Here is a 19,364-nt window from a genome sequence, read left to right as displayed (position 1 = left end):
TTTTGGATTCCCTCGGGTGTCCTGCAGCTCTCCTAGGTTAACATAGTTGAGCAGCCAAGGCACACCACTCAGGAGGGACTGTGGCAATTTTAAAACAGTATTACAACATATTGCGTTGAATAATGAGCTGCCCATGCAAGTTTATTAGTTACAAGTATGTTTATTATCTGGTATCCTCAGTAGGAAAAACCAAACTGTACTTTAACATAGCATGTACATATGTGATTTGAAAAAAGTCCCTGGTGAGGGAGTGCCACCAAAGTCCCTCCCAGCATCCAACTTTAGTTAACCATTGGTAAGTGCCAGCTTGTGGTACTAGTGCCCCCAAGGTGCTTAGGTTTGCATCTTTCCTAGGCCACTGTTGACCTATGGGAAAAGGTGCAAGAACCTCTTGTGTCGGAATGACTAGACAAGCTCCAAGCACCAATGATAGTGAATGCCCCAATGTTATCCTTTGGGCTTCTGAAATCCTGGAGTAACCACTGATTGGAGGTTGTGGCTACTTCGGAAGGAGTTGTGTCTGTTTCCGGACCTCTGTTCTTAGATTATGAAGGGCAACTGGTACCTGGAGATAGGGGAGTTCTTCAGCGATGTACAATGATTTTCTGGAAGGAAGAGGGACAAAGATCTTTGGAAGGAAGGCACAAATCAACAAAAGAAGAAAATGAAGGCCAATACAGAAACCCATGTTCATTCTCAGTAGAGGGACTCACGCACTCCTTAGAAATAAGAAATACAGAAACGCTGCTGATGGAGAGGATTGGGAACAACCTGGTCCAGAAGAACAACTGTTCCATGCCAGAGTTGAAGTGCCCAGAGCGACAATGGGTAGTATAAGGGTGCAGAAGTACGAGACTGACACAGTGGTAGCATGTTTCTTATCAAATACTTATTATAGAATAAAGGAATGTACAAACCTATGAAAAACCTATCTTGCCCGGTTTCTATAAGGGGTGGCCCTGCCTAACTAAAACACCAAGTACTCTGTCAGGATGCCTTTTAAACAAAATGTCCACTGTCCTGTGTCCAAACTTATTTCCGACCCTTACACTAAACTAAGGAAATACTCAGAATCTTCTTTATCCAGAAGGAGGCTCCTCTCGCTCTGCATACAAGCCTTTAAAAGTTCAGTTTGTGGTTTGAAAACACATGAGATTCCTTAAAAACAGTTCACACGTATCAATTCCCAAACTTAGTGTTAAGTATGGCTCGCTATCCTACCAGACTTAAATATCTCAAAACTTTAGCGCCAAGTCTGGTGCACTATCCTGCCAGACAGGACTATCGAACTCAGATTTCCATTCCAACAAATGTCTCTTTCTCCTCCACATCCCTCTGTATTGTTTCAAGTTCTCCCTCACTTGTTTAACAACTCTTCTCTCTTCCGTGTGGGTCCCAGGTGCCCTTTATCTTCGCTCTGGCTCTCCCTGACTTGTTCTGGGCCTCATCCCATTGGCCACATTTCCCTTCCTTCTTGTATGGGTCCAAGACCCTTGTGCTTGGCTTTTGTGGACCGTATACAACTTCATGTGGTTCCCATAACCTGTTTTGTTGCTTTTGTGGGTTTTCTACCTCAATTTCACTCACTGTCCTACTGAATAGACCTGGTGTACTCTCCTGCCAGGTACTGTTCCACATATGATAGTTTATACAGTTTGTTTCAATCTCTCTCTTCTTGTTTTTATTAGGGTCCCTGGCCCATCTACTGTGGCTTTACCTCTGCAGTTCTCTTGGGCCCAACACTCCTTTGTATTGGCTTCCCGGGACACTTGGTTTACACTCCTGCCACTCCTGATGAGGCATATGTCTGTCTTTATATTTAGGTTGGGGTCCTTGACCTGTAGCCTATCTGCTTTAACTTTTATCTGCTTTTGGCTCCCCTGGCTCGATTCCCAGTCCCTCGCATTGACCAAGGCAGCACCCGATGGAGGGAGCACGTGAATCTATAAAAGATGCCAATCCCTTCTCCGGCATTGGATCTTTCATAGATTCATAGTCTGTGAATAGAATACATAGCAGTATACACTTAGTTTGGCGGTAGATTGCAGGAAAAGCCAACTGTAATGATTCGGACACACAGGCATTGTGATGATTGCTATAGACTTTTACTAAAGTAAAAGGGTTGGAGAAAGACCTCTCTCACCCTAACTCTGAGTGATTTCCCTGCCCCAACGAAACCACAGGATGTCAGTGTCAGAATGTCCAAAAATAAAGAGTTCTATGTCCCGTGTCCAAAGTCCTATCCTGACCCTTACAAGCTAAGCCGAAGAAAATGTGTAAAGGCGTAAAGTCTTTCAACTGGTCATCTGTAGTGTTCAAAGTTTCAACATAAGGTTCCAAAAGGTGCACAAACGAACAAATGATTAATGTTCCCCAAGGTTTCACAACTCTCAGAACGATGGAGGAAGGTATCCCTTCCCTTAAGTTTTCAACTTCTCTTCAGATCTTGACCGTGCTTTTCCTTGGTAAAAGGCAATTTTCCAATCTAGGGGGTATGGCTCCCTTCCGTTAGATTCACACATTCAAAGGTTCTTCCTTATCCCTTGACTCGCTTATTTTCTCAAAGTTCCATAACTTTTCCATCCTAAGGAGGTATGGTTCCATTCACCTGGGTTTTCATACACTTTGAAGAGGCTTTCTTGTGTATCTTTATTTATGATGGGATGCGGCTCCTTGCCTTGTAATCCCTTTGCCTGGTATACTCCCTGCCAGGACTTTGCAGCATTCAACTTCCCTTCTGCGTGCGTGTCGCCAAACTCGCCACAAGTTGCCTGGTGTACTTTCCTGCCAGGGTTTATGTTCAATATTCTTTTTCTCTTTGGGGTGCATGTCTGCAGAGTCGCAGCAGATTGGCCGGTGTCTTTTCCAGTCAGGACTTTTTCTTAGAGCTCGCTCTCTCATTCGGTCAGTCTCCAGACTCACAGCGGGCTGCCTGGTCTGCTCCTCTGCCAGGATTTATATGCAGTGTTCTCTTTGGGTGTGGGTCTCCAGACTCACAATGGGCTGCCTGGTGTACTCTCCTGCTAGAACTTATTCTCAGTGTTCTCCTTCGCTTGGGTGTGAGTCTCCAGACTCAAAGCAAGCTGCCTAGTCTACTTCACTATATCTGAAAATGGGTACTTTCCAATCAATTTTGTTATCAGGGGACCAGTTTCACGATGGGAAGAAAACTAAACATAAAAAAACTAGTGTGAAACTGGTTAGCCCTACCCTTTACGCTTAACACCTCTGTGTGACACACCAATTACCTCTCTTGGACTATATTAAGTATATTGAAAAAATGATTTATTCCAAATATGTATGTAAAGACAAGAACAAAAACAAAATACAACACAAATGTCATCAAACAGAGTATACACTACACAATAATACTCATCAATGTGACTCAGGGTTAGTAGTAAGTGAAGGTCATCATCTACACAACATTTGGTTGATCAACACCTAGAGATTCGGGTATATGATCGCTGTGACCAGAATTCAAAATATATACTGATCAGGATCAACCATTCTATCAACTTGGAAAAGTTCAGAAATGGGCGCACCAAAGACTTTCCAGAGAAGTCTTGTGATAGTCAACACATGTTTCGCCCGTTGGGGCGCAATGCGCAGTCTCCCTTGCACTCACATCACTCGTTAATAGGTCCTCATCAGGATGTAGACTTCATTTGCAGTAAAAAAAATTATAATAATTTAGCATTCTAGAAAAATAAAAACATAGGAAAGACATGTCACTCTTGGTGATGATACGCTGTCATCATATCAAATGGTATGATGAAAGGTAAAAAAGTGTGGGCTAACCTGAATAACTAATACATCCAAATTCTTCATTAACTCCTAAGGGTGCTTCAAAAGAACAGCTCACTAAGGGCAACACAAAACACAGTGTATAATTTACTGTTCGTCTATTTGATGCTCCTCAGATGTATTCAAATGCCATATATACACATTAGAAAGCAAGGAAGGAATGCACAGACCTGCCCACTGCTCTCTCTCACTCTCTTTCTCTCCCTCTCGCTCTGCTTCTCTGCCAGGACTTATGGTCAGTGTAACAATTTGAGGTTTTTAAATATTGGGTCCTTGGGCCCCCTTTCCCTTGCCTCTTCGTCAAAGGCTTGCGGTGTCCCAGCACCCCTTCTCGGTTTCGCCTGATCAGTGTCCGTCTTTTCTTGGCATGCAGTACATGCCACAAAGCGCCCCAGTGTCCCACGTCCCTTACCGGGGCTCACTGATATTACTTGGCTGCTTCGGTGTCCCCTGCACTTCTCTCCAGCAGGGCAGCCTCTGCTTCAGGTTGCTGTCTCGTCTGTTCCCCGGTGTTCGCCATGCCTGAACCATCATTCCTTAGCCTTCCGTGCTGCTGGTCTGCACGTGGTGAACTCTCTCCCTCCGGATCTCTGGCGACAGGTCTAGTAGAGGCACTTCTGCTTTCCGCTGCAGCTGCTCTGCTTCTAGTCTCCTGACCGAAGTCGGGCAATGTAGAACTCCATCTTTCTGGATGTGCCGGGATTTTAAATATACCGGCACCAATTGGAGATTTCCAACCACTAGAGTGTGCCTCCGGTTCCAGAACGTTAGCGCTCTGTATGGCTCCCCCTGCTCCGCCTCATCTCAGTGTTTTCAAATCATCAAAAGGAGTTCTGTTGTCAGAATGGGGGGGGGGGCTTGAATTGGTTTAACATCACAATAAGCCATAACCGTCTGAAGTTACAGGGATGTTAATCCCTGATTGGAAAGGGGGCTACTGTGTTTCTAACGAGTTGCCTTCCCTTTCAGGAGGGTCTTCTTCCCTCCATATGGTCCTCTCTCGGACAGTCAGCTCTAGGGTTGGGATCAGGTAGAGGCTGCCCTTGCCTAGACATATAGAAAGAGTTTCCCCAGAGAGGAAGTGATAACATGCTGGATTCATCACACTACCTTACTGGAACAAACGCCAAAGGACTGCTCTTCCTGTTTTTGCCTCTAAAGCATGCTGTTCCTGGAGGCAGTAATGTTTCTTAAACGTATTCAGTATAGTACAGGAAGCTGCTTGGCAATGTTTGCCAGAGGAATGCTGGACCACATCGCAGCAAACTCTGCAGTTGCCCTTGTTGAATGGGCATGAGGTGTTCCTTGTAAAGGCTTGTTCGATTTGGTGCGACATAAGGAGATGGCTGAGGAAATCCATCTTGTTATGTCTTGTTTTGAAATCTCCTTCCCTTTGTTTGAAGGCCTGTAAGCAAGGAACAACTGTGTGGACTGTCTGAAGGACTTGGTCCTCTCCAGGTAATACTTAACTGCCCTTTTAACATCTAGGGAGTGTAATGCAAACTCTGCTGGGGTTCTTCCGTCATGAAAACATTTAGGTAGAGTGATGGTGGAATGCTTATGGCGCTCAGCAGGCACTTTGGTATGAAGTGAGGATTGGTGCCAAGGTAGAAACGCAGATATGGCTCGGTGATTGTAAGTGCATGCAATTCGGAGACGACTCTTGACAATGTAATAGCAATTAAGAAACCCACCTTCCATGACAGGAATTTTTGAAGCGCTGTTGCCAGCGGCTCGCACAGTGGCTTCATGAGCACTGCGAGAACTATACTGAGACTCCATTGTAGGGTAGTTTTTTAATTAGCGGAAATTATTGAAATAACCCTCGCAAGAAATGCTTGCTTAATCAGTCACTGACGAGGGGTTTGGCCCTTCTTCTGGTGTACCCGGAGAGGGCAGCCAGGTGAACTTTAATTGACGCATGGGAGAGGCCTCCCTGCGCTAACGACAATAGATACGGCAGAATGTCCTCCGGGAGTACTGAGAGGGGCTGTACAATGCATTGTTGTGCCCACCACAGACAGAATCTTTTCCATTTGCTCTGATAGGAACGTTTGGTGGACAGTACTCTTGCTGCTTGAAAGACATTGGCACATACTTGCAATATGGTCAACTGCCCAAACTCTGCAAAGTCAGGAGCCACGCAGCCAATTTGAGTGAGCGCTGGTCATAGTGCAGCTCGTTCCCTTGGTTTTGGGAGATTATGTACAAGTGGCTCTGTAGATGAATTGGATGGCATTTGAAAAGCTGTATTAGATCCGAATACCACCTTTGACATGGGCAGTTGGGTGCTATTAGGATTACTGTGCAGGAGTACGCCTGTATAATCTGAATAGTCTTGCGAATGGCTGGTATTGGCAGAAAGGCAGAAGCAAATAGGTTTGTCCATGGGAAGGAGAAGGCATCTCCCATCGACCCCTGCTGCTGCAGTCTGTCTGCAAACCATGCACATTGTGTTTTTGCGACCCCATAGAGCAAACACCTAGTTGAGCTAGTGGTTGTTCATCTTCCACTCGTGGCATTGTGTGCTTGGGATCCATGTGATCACTGCGCCACCCATAATGTCTACTAATTTTGCAGACTCCCATTCTGGCGCGGTGTAGTGATCACATAGATCACTGGCCAGCATCCCCCTACCCGCCTCTCCCCCTTTCTCACTTACCTTGCCAGCGGCACACATAGAAGTGTGCCGCCGTCTCTTCCATATGCCTGTGGCGTCAGTTCTCATCCAGTAACGTGGGTCAAAACTGGCACTGCAGGGTCCTTTTTAAAACATTTTTTGTACTTTTTGTATTGTCCCCCACTTTCATCTAATGGAAGCATGGGACACCCCCACAACCCATTACACAGACTAAGGGGAGCGGGGACACCCCCACAACCCGTACTTCTCCTAGTCACTATAATGAGGGTCAGGATTTACTGGGTCACATTTTTTAGTTGCCGTAATTGTATGATCCCGTTTCACTGTCCGCAACTGAATTGTGACCACCTGGGAGATTAAAAGCTGGCAGGTCAATTCCGTTGGTGATGGCCCAGTGACAGATCCGTTGTGCCTCTTCCGACATCGAAGATGACCTTGTTCTTCCCTGCTTCCTAAGGTACTTCATTGTCTGGGTGTTGGTGAGGAATCAGACTGTGGAGCTATGGAGTAATGGCAGGATCAATTTTAGAGCCCATCCCACTGCCCTGTGCTCCAGTACATTTATGTGTAGGGTAGTCCCATCGGTTGTCCGCTGCCCTTTCATGTGGAGGGACCCCACATGAGCTCCCCAGCCAGACAAGGAAGCATCTGTTACTAGAGTAGTGTGTTATGCTGGTTCCTGGAATGGGCAGCCTATGGTTATATTTGGAGTGTGTGACCACCATTGCAGCTGTTGCACTAGCTGAGTGGTGGTTTGTAGTTTGTCTTTCCAGGATCCTGCGACTTGGGACCACCTGCTGGAGAGGAACTCCTGTAAAGGCCTCATGTGCAGCCGACAACGTGGGATGCAAGAGAAAATGGTCCCCAACGGACCCATGCACTTTGACTGACATCAATCTTCTGGCTTTGAAGGTGGGTATTTGCGTGGGAGCGGTTTTACTCAGTCTCAAGAAGGTCTGAATAGATCCTCGTCCTTGGAGAAGTGTGCTCCAAGAAGCACAAGCTTATTTGATGGCTGTAGTGAAGACTTCTTAAAGTTTATTGTGAATCCTGATAGTTGATGTAGGGTCTGAGTTTCTATGATGCACTTCTGCGCCTCGGTTGGGCTTGACGCTCGTACCAGCCAATCGTCTAAATACATATAGATGTGGTGTCTTTTCTTTCGGAGGGCTGTCGCCACGGGCGCTAGCCATTTTGTGAAGGTTCAGGGTGCTGATATGAGCCATACAGGAGTACTTTTAAATGGTAGTGTTGGTTTCCTACCACAAAATGCAGATACTTCCAGTGTTTTGGATGTATCGGGATATGGAAGTATGCGACAACAGGTAGTCACATGGTTGTACTGCCAGTATGACTTGATGCAGCGTCACCATTTTGAATTGCTGTTTTTTGATGGATTTGTTTAATCTCCGGAAGTTCGAATGGGGCGCCACTTTCCATCAGGCTTCTTCACAACAAAGTATTGGGAGTAAACCCCTTTGCCTTAATGATGCCTTGTCGCTCTTTGTATTGTGTGATTTGCCAGTATTTGCTACACCTATGGCTTTGCTTGAGAACCTTCAGATGTGGGGCTGAAGTTTTTAATGGAGGGATATCTTTTGGATGCTTGGTGAATTACAGAAGGTACCCTTACTGTACCACTTGTAGCACTCATTCGTCCATTGTCATGTTGGGCCACTGATGGGCACAGCGTGTTACTTTCCTTCTTAATCGTGTTATGCTGCTGTTGTCACATTTGGGGTTTCGTCCTACCCCTTTGGGTGCCGGAAGGATTATCTTCGGTGCAGTGGTTGTCTGTACCTTTTTGGGCATTGGTAACCCTGGAAATTTCTTTTATAGCCCTATGAGTAGTATTGGCTTTTGGTTTATGATTTGGAGCTTCTGGCATTATTGGAGGTTTTTGTTGTTCCTGATGCTCCCCTGAAGGGACGAAAAGTCCTTCTACTTTGCAATGATGTTAACGACCGAACATTGTCGATATCGGCTTTTATCACCTTTACCGCCTCGTCCATCTTGAGACAAAATAAATTGCCTTTGAAATTCCGGTCCACTACCTTATGTTGACTTTCTTGGCGAAAATCTTTGCAACATAGCCATCCTTGTCTACGCATCACCACCCCGTTGCATATCTGTTTGAAACCTGTCTCAGCTAGATCAAAAGCAATATTGAGGTTTTGGTTTAAGGCTGCCTCCACTTCTTTGAGGATAGCTATGGCCTTAGTAAGCTTCTTCAGGGAGATGCTCTAGGATGGGAGCTAACCAGTGCCTCATTTCATGATCATATCTAGCCATGATCGCAAGTCCGGTGGTACTGTGAGCTTTGGTACATACAAGTGTTCTTTTCCGCTGGCTGCGGCCGACACTATAGATTCTGGTGTAGGCTGGGCTGAGAGGCACTTTGGTGTGGCCTCTTGGGCATTACATTTCTTTCCCAGCCTTTCATTGCTGGCTGGCTTTGTGAACGCATGCTTCATGGCGTGACGCCCTTCCTCCCAAACATGGTCAAGGATAGGAATGGACACTATCGATTTTCTCCTCCTATTCAAGTGGTCAAAGAGGAAGCACTCTTTATACTCTAATGGAATGAGGCCGAATTCTCGGAACGCTTTTGTTATCATTGTCTGGAACGTGCTTATTTTGTCCAGTGATTATGTTTTGGACACATTGTCTGGTGGGTCACCCATTTAGTCATCATCACTGGTCATCTCTGGGTGGGGATCCTGTAGTAGTAGTAGATGGTGTATCCTGCGGATCTTGGTCCATGTTGGTATTACTAAATTCACCTTCATCCTGCTCTTGCACTCGTGGTGCAACGGAGTAGTCCAAGGTGTATTTTTGCATTGGCAAAGGCTGAGGGCATTTGTCTAGGGCTTTTCGATGAATGAATTACATGATGCTGGGGAGAGAGGGATCCCCCGCAGTGCTTTGATGCTGCAGGCAACGCATGCTTTCGTTTTGCAGGAAAGCTAGGTCTTGACCTTGCCAGCAAAGCTGGTCTTTTTGGAGATAATGATCCTTGTAACTGCCCTCGGACTGGTGGGGCTGTATCTTGCAGAACAGGAGGTAACCTTATATTTAACTGGGAGAGTAAGCTGTGTAAAGATGACAACACCACTATGGCATCTGGCATAGGGGAACCACTGCCAGAAAGGCCTGCATCCTCCCCTGGAGAAGGAAGGCTATTGCCTGGGGAGAGTTCAAAAGTGCTTCACACTGTTTGTGGCTTTCGTGTTCCCAGCTATCAGCCTGTCAAGGCATGGGCACACGTGCTGCTTTTCTGCACAGATGTGCCGCCATCACTGACATCTTGTGCACAACCTTGGTTGCCACAGTTATTCTAAATGGAACTGTAACCTGTTAATGCTATCAGACACTTGGTTATTTTTCATTAGCTTAATTTATTGAAATATGAATATTTCTGGTCTAGCATGGTCTTGTGGGCTCCAGCATTAGCCCATGCATTACTTATTGCTTCGTCTTCATGGAAATGTGCTGTGTCTTCATGCAGATGTGTTGTGCCTTGACACTTTTGTCCAATGGTTTAGGATTAGTCTTCGAGTTACATCTTTCTTTATTCTAAATAAAAATGTGGCATGTACACTGAATCCTTTATTAATTTGGTATCTCCTCTACGGATCTTGTGTTCAAGAGGGCTTGGAACTCTGCTAGTAGTAAATTATGTGTATTCTTTAAACCTGTGCTAGTGGTATAGGGTAATGTTTTGATTAATTCTATACATAAGCCCTCCCACAATTCCACGGCAAGGCAATTAACGCTTCCAGAACCCAAATTATGAAAGGACATGCGTTAGAAGAGTGTGTGCAGGACTGTTGAGCCCTCAAGGGTCCTCATTACGAGGTCGGCGGTAATCCACTGGTGCTAGGGCGGGTTGCTGCCGACCGCGTAAGACTGTTTCCGCCGACTGACATCCCGGTGCCACCGGGATATTACAAGTCCCAGCGGCCCGGGATGTTAGGCGGCCGGAACTGCAAGTCCCCATTCCTGTGGAGTCCCACAGGATTCGACAGGAATGGGGACACAGAAGCACTGGCACCGTTGCCAACGGTGCCGGCGCTTCTGTGAAAACCATGCCTGCAAGGGCCGGTGCTCCCAGCAGGTCAGACCTGCTGGGAGCACCGGCCTCTGCAAGCATTCTTGTAATCTGGCATCTGGAAAGGGTGCCGGTACGTTGCTACCGGCACTCTTATTGCAGACCGCCAGATTTGTAATAAGGCCCATGTAATAGCGTGGAATTGTGTGGAGCATGATGTAACTGAAGGAAGGAGGAAAATGAGGTACAGAGATGTGCAAGGAATATGATAGATGAAAGCAAGCGAAAGGAGTAATGAGGAAATTATATTGGGAGGGTTGATGGCAGACGAAGGTGGCAGGTAGGACAGAGGGTCCAGTGAAAGTTACCAACAAAGGCCAAGCCTAGAGGTTCAACAACTGGAGAATGATGTAAGAGGCAAAAGGCTAGACCAGTATTGCAAGAGCTTGGGACGCAAAAACAGCCGGTGTGTCAGGGCTCAGTGAGTGAAGAGTCTTGTGGTCCTTGGCCTGAAGACTGGGAAAGCAAAGCCTAGAGAACCAAGTAAAGCTGAGCTGTACAAATGGGAATAGTCACCAGAAGTGATGCTTAGTGAACCCAAGAGCCCACTTGCCTTTGGTGGAGATTAAGAGGGTGCAGGAGGCGGATGGACTGCTAGCACTATTACCTGCTGCCTGCAAATCAACCGGGGACATACAAGGAAGAAATCAAATCAACAGAAAGCAAATCAACCACTGTAAAGGTGGGCCAATATAGGCTACTAAAAATCACAAGGGCTCCCAGGATCCCTTCAGTTTTGAGCTACTGGTAAACCTTTGTACCCCCTCGTCAGAAGATCCTAACCCTGACCACAAACTGTTGCATAGTAGGGCTATTTGGACCCATCCCTACCTGGGGCAGGGGTTCTAACAAGGTATAAGCCCGAGCGAGCCCTGTCCTAGAGGCGAGGAAGGGGTAGTTGAGTGGACAATCCTTGACCTTCCCATCACATGCCAACAATGGTACCACCCATTGTCGCTCGATATCTCCAAATCAGTTTTCTAGCCAGAGTTTGCCTTTTTCAGGACAGCAACTACAAGAATGCATCTGGGCGCACCACGAAAACTCCGCACCCAGGAGAATGGAACCAAGAAGGGAAATGGAATGCACTGGGATTTTTCTTGCAAAACAGATGACACCCAACCTACCCAACCTACCCACCCTAGGTGATGGTGAAGCAACAGAAAACGTAGTCAGAATGGTCTACCGGGGGAACAGGGGAGACACAGAAATCCTCCCCAAACTGAAATGGAAGCAAAGCACACCACCACATGAAGAAAGCCACAAGGAAGACGAGCGTCAAGAGCACCAGTCTCATAACCTACAAAGGAGACCAAAAAGAGGGCAGGGCTAAGTTGGTTTTTAAAGCTTTGCACTTGTATAACCCAGCCCATGAGGAAAGAATAGCGACTGATTAGCCCCCGGAGTCAGGTGAACACTGGAACCAATGGAAGGGGTGATAGAACCAGGAAGACTACAGTATAAAAGAAGAGTGAATTAGAAACAAAGTGGGGGTTGCAGAGGAGCTCTGGAGTTGTCAAGCTGGACCGGGGGACCAGGAGGAGGACAGATGGTGGAGTGGAGGTTTGAAAAGTTGGTGGCAGAGTTGGAGCAGAGTCCAGGTGAGGTATTGGTTGGGAGAGAGGTGGTACCAGTTGTATGTAGTGTAGTGTTACAAAGGGTTGTGTGTGAAAGCAGAGTGTAGAGAAAGGGAAGAAATAAAACATAGGTGTGGAATTGGAGCAAGAGTGATCAAGAATGTTTGGTTGAAGGTTGTGGAGAGAGTTGTGAGGGTGTAGGAGTAAGAGACAGACACAAGGTTAGCATGTTGATTGCCAAAGACTTATTAACAAGAAAAATGCGGGGGAGTTGAAGGAAATCCTAACTAACTCTGCCTCCAAGAGGGGTTTCCCTGCCTTAACAAAACTAGCTAATGAAACTGTCAGTGTCAGAACGTCCAGAGTAAAGTTTGCCGCCCTGTGTCCAAATCCTAACCTATCCCTCAGAAACTAAACTAAACAAAAGGCAAAAAGGTAAATGTCTCTTGGTTGACGACCTGCGCCCAGTTTTAGTTCAAAACAAAAGGTGTAGCAAATCAAACAAAAGTTCCACTAGACTCAAGGGGTTGACTCCATTTGCCCACAGTCTTTCCAGCTTCATCCAACTTTGTCTTCTATAAGCAGACACACCTCCAGGTACTGAGACAAGGTAAAATAGCCTAGTTTTCTCTCCCAAGGTATGCTGGGATTGTGCTCTTCACTTGCTTTGGGTCCCAGACCCTGTTCCCAGTACCCCTCCTCTTGGCCCACTCTCCTGCCAAGTGGGGTACACAAAGTTCTTGAATTCCCAGTCTTCTGTTTTCACCTGCAAACACAACCTTGATTTCCTCTCCTACCAATGTCTCAGAATGTCACTTGTGCCTACAACTTTGTATTCCTCTTGAAAGTGGTTTGGGAAGTACTCCACCCCCCTCCCCAACATGGGTCACAGACTCCTTTCACGTGTTTGTTGACAATGTTCTTTATATCCAATCGCTCAGTTCCACAGCCCTGGCTTACTCTCCTGCCAATGTCTGAATATAAATTGTAGCTGCAAACTTTGCATTCCCCTTTATGACCATCTGGGGTATGTTTTTCTGATATGGGTACCGGACCCCTGTAGTCAGTGATGCTCCAATTAATGCATAACAAAAACCACATGCTGAAAAACTGGAGCAAAGACTCGGCAAGTAGCAACGCTGTTTATTACAGCTGAGTGAGCACAAATCAAACGGAACAGTGGATTAGCTCTGATCGGGAGGCTGACATCTGAAAGGACTATGAACAGCAGTTAAATAATAACTACAATAGTCGGAAGTCAAGAGAAACACTTGGAGGTTGGAGGATATCTTTTTCTGCGATTCCCAGGGATTTGATTGGCGCAAGCGTCATTAGAGCAAACAGTTTAATAGTTTCCCCATAGCCTCACCTCCCCATGTGGCACCACATTTTATTCACAACCTACCCCGGAACATCTTATTATTAATGGAGCAACATTTGTGCAGACAGCCAGAACTTAAATATAATACCATTGGTCAGCACCATTGAGAACAGGACACAAGACACCCTGCAGCTGGTGGGAAAGGGGGCATTCACGCAGTACCTGTTAGATAATGACCTTCACAGACTCTGTGGTAGATACTTTGAGGGCTGGCCCCCCTCGTCAGAGCTCAAGAACTTAACATCTGATTGGTCCTCCCAGGAACGCCACTCCATCCAGTGTTCCTTTACCACTACTGCCTGCCGATGGGCCTCGGCGGTCATGTGACCAGTAGACTGGTACAGAGCCAACATCCCCTCTATTGTCTTGGGCCGTCTGTTTTGCTGACCACTCTGAGATAACCAGAACTGGGTGAGGTAACTGCAATTCCATATGACGTGCAAGTTGAGCCTCCTCCCCCTGTGCACATACCGGTCATTGTGGTCATGTGTTTTAAATAAAAAAAAGTTTCTAAATCCAGCCTGCACCGAGGGATTTTGCTCTATGCGTATTTGTGATTGCTCTAGGATTAAGCGAAAGGAGGGGAGGGACAAAAATAGCACAATGTGTTGGACCAAGTTTACATCCAATGTATTGTTACCCCATACCATTCCTGGTGAAGTCCATTATACAGTATCTGTGGCATCCCCCCATGTGGCAACTCCCACCGTGCATCTGCCTTATTACCGTAGTTGGTAGGTGCATCCTCCTATCTGGCGCTGAATTAGCATCTTTAACACACCCCCTTCCCTTGGTTAGTGACTATGTTCTCTTGCTTTATCTTCCTTCGGTCCATGGCCTTGGTTTACTCTCCTGCCAAGGTCAAAGCACCCCTTACATTTATAGGGTTTGTGTTCCCCTTGTTACTGGTCAGGGTATGCTGTACTGATATGGGTCCCAGACCCCCTTCACTAGATCACCTTGTCCCGGTACGTTTTCTCTTTACTTCGCGCCACATATCCCGTCTGAGTCTCCCAAGTTTAAGACTAGCCACCCTTGTACTTGTAGGGTCTTGGCTGTCCCTCTCCGGTTTTTCACGGGTGTCCCAGGGGCTTTCGCTGTTTCTCAGCTACAGCAGGACATTGCCCGGTCCTGTGCGTCTCTCTCCTGCAGTTTGCTGAGGATTTGGTGTCAGTGCAGCGGCTCTGTGTACCAGTGAGCAGACTCCCTACTCTCCTGTCTGTCTCCCTCGTTGTGTGACCTCTGCAATCCTGCTATTCTCCTGGACACTCTCTGCTGTGGGTCTGCATGGCCCTTTCCAAGGTCTTGGTCAGCACCGATTTAAGAATGAAGACGCCATCATTCTCTTCCATCTCTGCCTTTGAAGGACAGCTGACAAATCACATTGTTGCAAAGGCTAGCTAGCGTGTATACCTTTGTTCTGGTCAGTGATCCTCATTACTTGTGGCCTCTTCCTGGCACCAGTGTTTTCTGTCAGATCTTGCAAAAACACATGGGGGCATTATGAATTGGGAAATAGAAGGGGTTCTGAGGGAAGGTAGGAGAGTAACAGGGATACTGTGCTTTCCCGAGATGACCACTACTCTCATGGAGGTCCTCCCTCCCCATGAGATCCTCCAGCTGAGTACCACACCCAGGGGGAATGTCAGATAGCCGCCTCACCTCCCTGGCCGCATGGAAAGGGGCTCTTCATCTAAAGCAGGGACGATACCTCGGGTTTCCTCACAGAGTGCAAGACTGTAGTGGAAGTAGTAGTGAGGGAGGAGTGAAGCAGGAGGGGGGAGGTAGTTGGAAGAGATAGGCAGAATGTGAGTGAGAGGTGAGAAGAGGAGTGTGGAGAGGGTTGAAGAGGAGAGTAGGGTAGAGAAAGGTGAGGCGTGAAGAAAAAAAAATAAAAACAGAGAGTCTAGACATCGGGGGAGTCAGAAGAAATAGTGAGCAGACTACCAGAGGAAGTGAAATACGATGGAAGAGAGGGGCGGAGGAGAGATTAGAATATACAGAGTAGTCAGATCAGGCAGAGGAGAGAAAGGGAGTGATTGAAGGAGAGCCTGAGCCACAGTATGTGATATTGGCACACCTGAACCATTCAGTCCTACTGAGAAACCTGAAGAATTATTAGGTCCAGGTGCCCCTAGAAAATCCCAGGAGGAAGGTATAGATCAAGCTTGTGTCTTTAGGTCTTCACAGAAGTCAGAAAGTAGACAGTACATATTGATTATCACTTGCCTGCAACCTATGGTACAAGGATGCCTGGGTTAGGGAGGATGGAAGCCCATGCGAGGATTAGAGAGGGACAACCACTAATATAACCCTAGCCCGGTGCATAACCTTGAACAATCTGAATATCGTAAGCTGGGGGAAAAAAAAAAATCATAGAAACACTTGAACTTTCTTGGAGAATATGCAAAGTATGAGGGTCATCTCTGGCAGGCCAAAATCCTTATACTGAACTGCTTTTGCACTTACGTCCTTGGTCTAGGGAGGACGGCTCAGGAGCAACATGCTCGCCTTGGAAGCAAGACGACACAGAGCAACACAGGTTCGATCCCCGGTTCACGCTTAGAAACCTCTGGGTATTAAGCACGTTATAAATAACCTATCAATCATATCATTACCACTCGCACTGTAAATTGCGGCCAGTGTTTTTAAAAACTCCTGGTCTGGTTTTGTGTACAGTAAACCCTCTGTATGTTGTACCATTTCCTCCATGTACAAGTCCTTTCCTGATTCCCTCCTCTGTGACAATACTGATTCAACCAAGTGTACTAAATCCTGGCTGTGTAAAAAGTTTATTAAACTACAAAGTTTCGCGATCAGCTCTGCAAATAAATGTAAGCACAAGAGAGAAGTCTCTTCCCCACAAATTATACTAATGGATGAACTGATAAGAGCATACTATTATAGACCATCAGAACATACACTTGAAAAAAAAAAAAGAAATCTTGCATCCCTTGACCATAAGTGAAGGACTTACCAGAGTCTAGGGGCAAGGTTGGTGGCATCCACATATTCTCCCCACATGCAGGCTTCTCCGCCAACAAACAGTTCTTTCTGCTCCGGGGTGCCTAGGGTAAAGAAGGAACATTAACAATTATGTATCTGAAGGGAGAGAATAGGCACTGCTCAAAGAACCCCATCCAGATTCTCAGTGTACTAAAACGTAGCACAAAAAAGGAGCACCCAATACCAGATAAAGGGAAGCTCAGAATGAAAGCCATCACACCTCTGGCAAGTGGCAATAGTTGAGCTAAAAACAGCAAATGCCCATGGCTTAGAAGAGTACAGAGAAAGCACACGTAACTGTTACAAAGCAGCTCCGAGCCTTCTTAGGTTGACATGCTAAGTTTATTACAGCTTCTCAGGACACCCTCACAAGCAGTTACAAAGTCCTTAAGTAAGTTACATTAATAGGACAGAAACACTGGCATCCCATCACCCAGGCTTCAGGCTGACTACCTGCCCAACATAGAACCTTCCCTCAAGCATTCCGACACTCAGACACAAACACTCCACATGACAACACAACATTCCTTCTGTATTCCCACTACCAAGCTAAGCCAGACACAACACATCTCCTCCCCTTACATTGGCACATTGCACAGAGCAACAATACATAACGCATACACAACACACCTCCCCTCTTCCGACAACAACACAGACATTAAACAACACACCTCCATACACATCAAAATCATTCACACTGACTCACATCATCAGGGCAAGCACACAACATGTGCTCTGACACTCAAACACTCGCCTCATACCCGATGCGCTGGCCAGGCACAACAGGACCAACAACTAATGTCACTGTCGCACTCCGGACCCTGATGGGGTGAAAAGCGTCATAGAAGGACACACAGTACAGCTAAACAGAGCCGCACGTGCACAACGAATAGAACAATAAATTATTTGTGGTAAATAAACCACAAAGTCAGGTAATGCGTGACCATGTAATGCCTAATGCCGCAGGCACGCCCAAACCAACCAAAACCGGGGGGTGCTACCACCCGTACACACATACCCCTAACCATGCGCGACTTATACTGCAGTCACAACCCTACACCTACTGGGGGCGCTACCACCCAGATACCAAACCATTCACCTCAGATGACCGACCACAGTCAAGCTCCAACACTTGGTGGCGCTACCATCTCACACAGCCATACGTGGGATAACCATGCATAACTCATTACAGTCAAGCCCCGACATATATGGTGGCGCTACCACCATAAACCCACGTACACTGTTTAACCATGCGCGACTCATCACAATCACGCCGATACTGTACTGGAGGCGCTACCCCCAAACACCACTTAAAGTGGCACTACCTCTCAAATGCCCTTGTCTAGATCATTCCACACCCATACTCAAAATATTACTGAAGGCGCTACCCCCAAAAATCCCATTCGGAAGGCACAAACATGCTGACCTGGCATTCACACCATCAGCAAAACCATACTTATATATCACATATAAGCTTCACCCAAAACCAAACACATGGGAGGCGCTACCCCAGCTTTCACCAAACAATCATATCCACACCTATACAAGAAACAATTGAAGGCGCTACCCCCAATCTCACTAAATTCCCAGAGCCAGTACAGATTTTCTATACTGTACACAATGCATCACATCAGAGATTATACAGTTCACATTGCGCTATACATTTGAAATGATGCATTTTTTTCTTTTAACACCATATTTCATGAATTCCGAACCAATCCAATCCTAATAGTCCATGTCGCAACTTAGCGACCTAAACGCTGAAAATCCTCAAGAGGTTAATCCTAGTATTCAAACATGACCCACACCACCCACAATGAATCATGAGAAATCTATGCAGCAAACATCCATACCATTACCTGAAGTAGCTAAACAGAAATGCATTTGCTTAAAACAAGACGTCAATGTCACCTCCTATGTATCTACAAATCCTCAGAGTGTAACCATCCACTCTTGAAATACCAAATATCAGTGGCGCAACACACAAGGATAATATCACAAAAGGATACTTAAGTCCCTTCTCCTTGAATCCTTGGAAGATAACCCATCACCATCTCAGTGGTCTGTCCATCAGTTTTTAGACAACCAAACAGCACCTCGGCCACCGCACTGTTACTCCTTCGGTGGGGAGAATGATAGATCTCCAAGTCTGCGTTGCATTTACAATAGTCTTATTCCCTCTCCATGCCGCTCAGAATGCATAAGTAGTACTCCAACGGGACATCGCATACTTTCCCTTCGCTGGGTATACCGCTACCTAAACGTCCCGCCACAGTACAACACAGCGTACACTCAACTTCTGTGTGCCGTACTATTCCTCAATGAACGTTACGCTGCGTCATGAACACGCAGCCTCACGCCTTTGGGTTCCTTACTCGGAAATCCCCATCATTTCTCACCCTTGATGCGATACAGCTGCATTGTTTAAGCCTCCCGATTCTTGCAACTCCTAAAAGCTCAGCTTGTTTAAACCTCGCAAGCAACAATTCCTGCATCTCCTGAGCATTGGGCTCATTCGCCAACTCCGTTCACTTCCATGCTGATGTCACCATTCCCTTGCCAGACACAGGGTAGTGAAGATCTCTGCTCACCCAATGGTCACTGTCTCTGGCATCTACTGACTCTGCTTTATGCGCCATGATCGCTTTAGGCTTTACCAGTACAAAGGACACATCCCTTCACCCTGGCTTCATTTACTTTCATTTTCCTCATCATGGGGAGCTTTCCCTTGGTTTGCCTTGTCCCTTGTTTCACCTGCTGGGACATATGATTACACCTAATGGGAAAGCTCAGCTCTTCCTTTATGGGCAAACCTCCCACTTTACATTGAAAGCAACTACTTCC

The 19,364-nt window shown here is 46.4% G+C and overlaps 1 protein-coding gene across 1 annotated transcript in view; it reads right to left on the bottom strand.

Moving 5' to 3' along the window:
* The window catches only part of HEXA (hexosaminidase subunit alpha), a 294,421-nt gene that overhangs the window by 99,386 nt on the left and 175,671 nt on the right, over positions 1-19,364 (bottom strand). The window contains exon 12 of the mRNA XM_069624622.1: positions 16,492-16,582. Within this exon, the coding sequence (XP_069480723.1) occupies positions 16,492-16,582 (91 nt within the window). The remainder of the gene's footprint in view (positions 1-16,491; positions 16,583-19,364) is intronic.

This window comes from Ambystoma mexicanum, chromosome 11 (genome assembly GCF_040938575.1).
Source record: "Ambystoma mexicanum isolate Mex_15411 chromosome 11, UKY_AmexF1_1, whole genome shotgun sequence".
NCBI classification, from domain to species: domain Eukaryota; kingdom Metazoa; phylum Chordata; class Amphibia; order Caudata; family Ambystomatidae; genus Ambystoma; species Ambystoma mexicanum.
The sequence above is the reverse complement of the archived record's forward strand: the minus strand, read 5'-3'. Positions and strand labels throughout refer to the sequence as shown.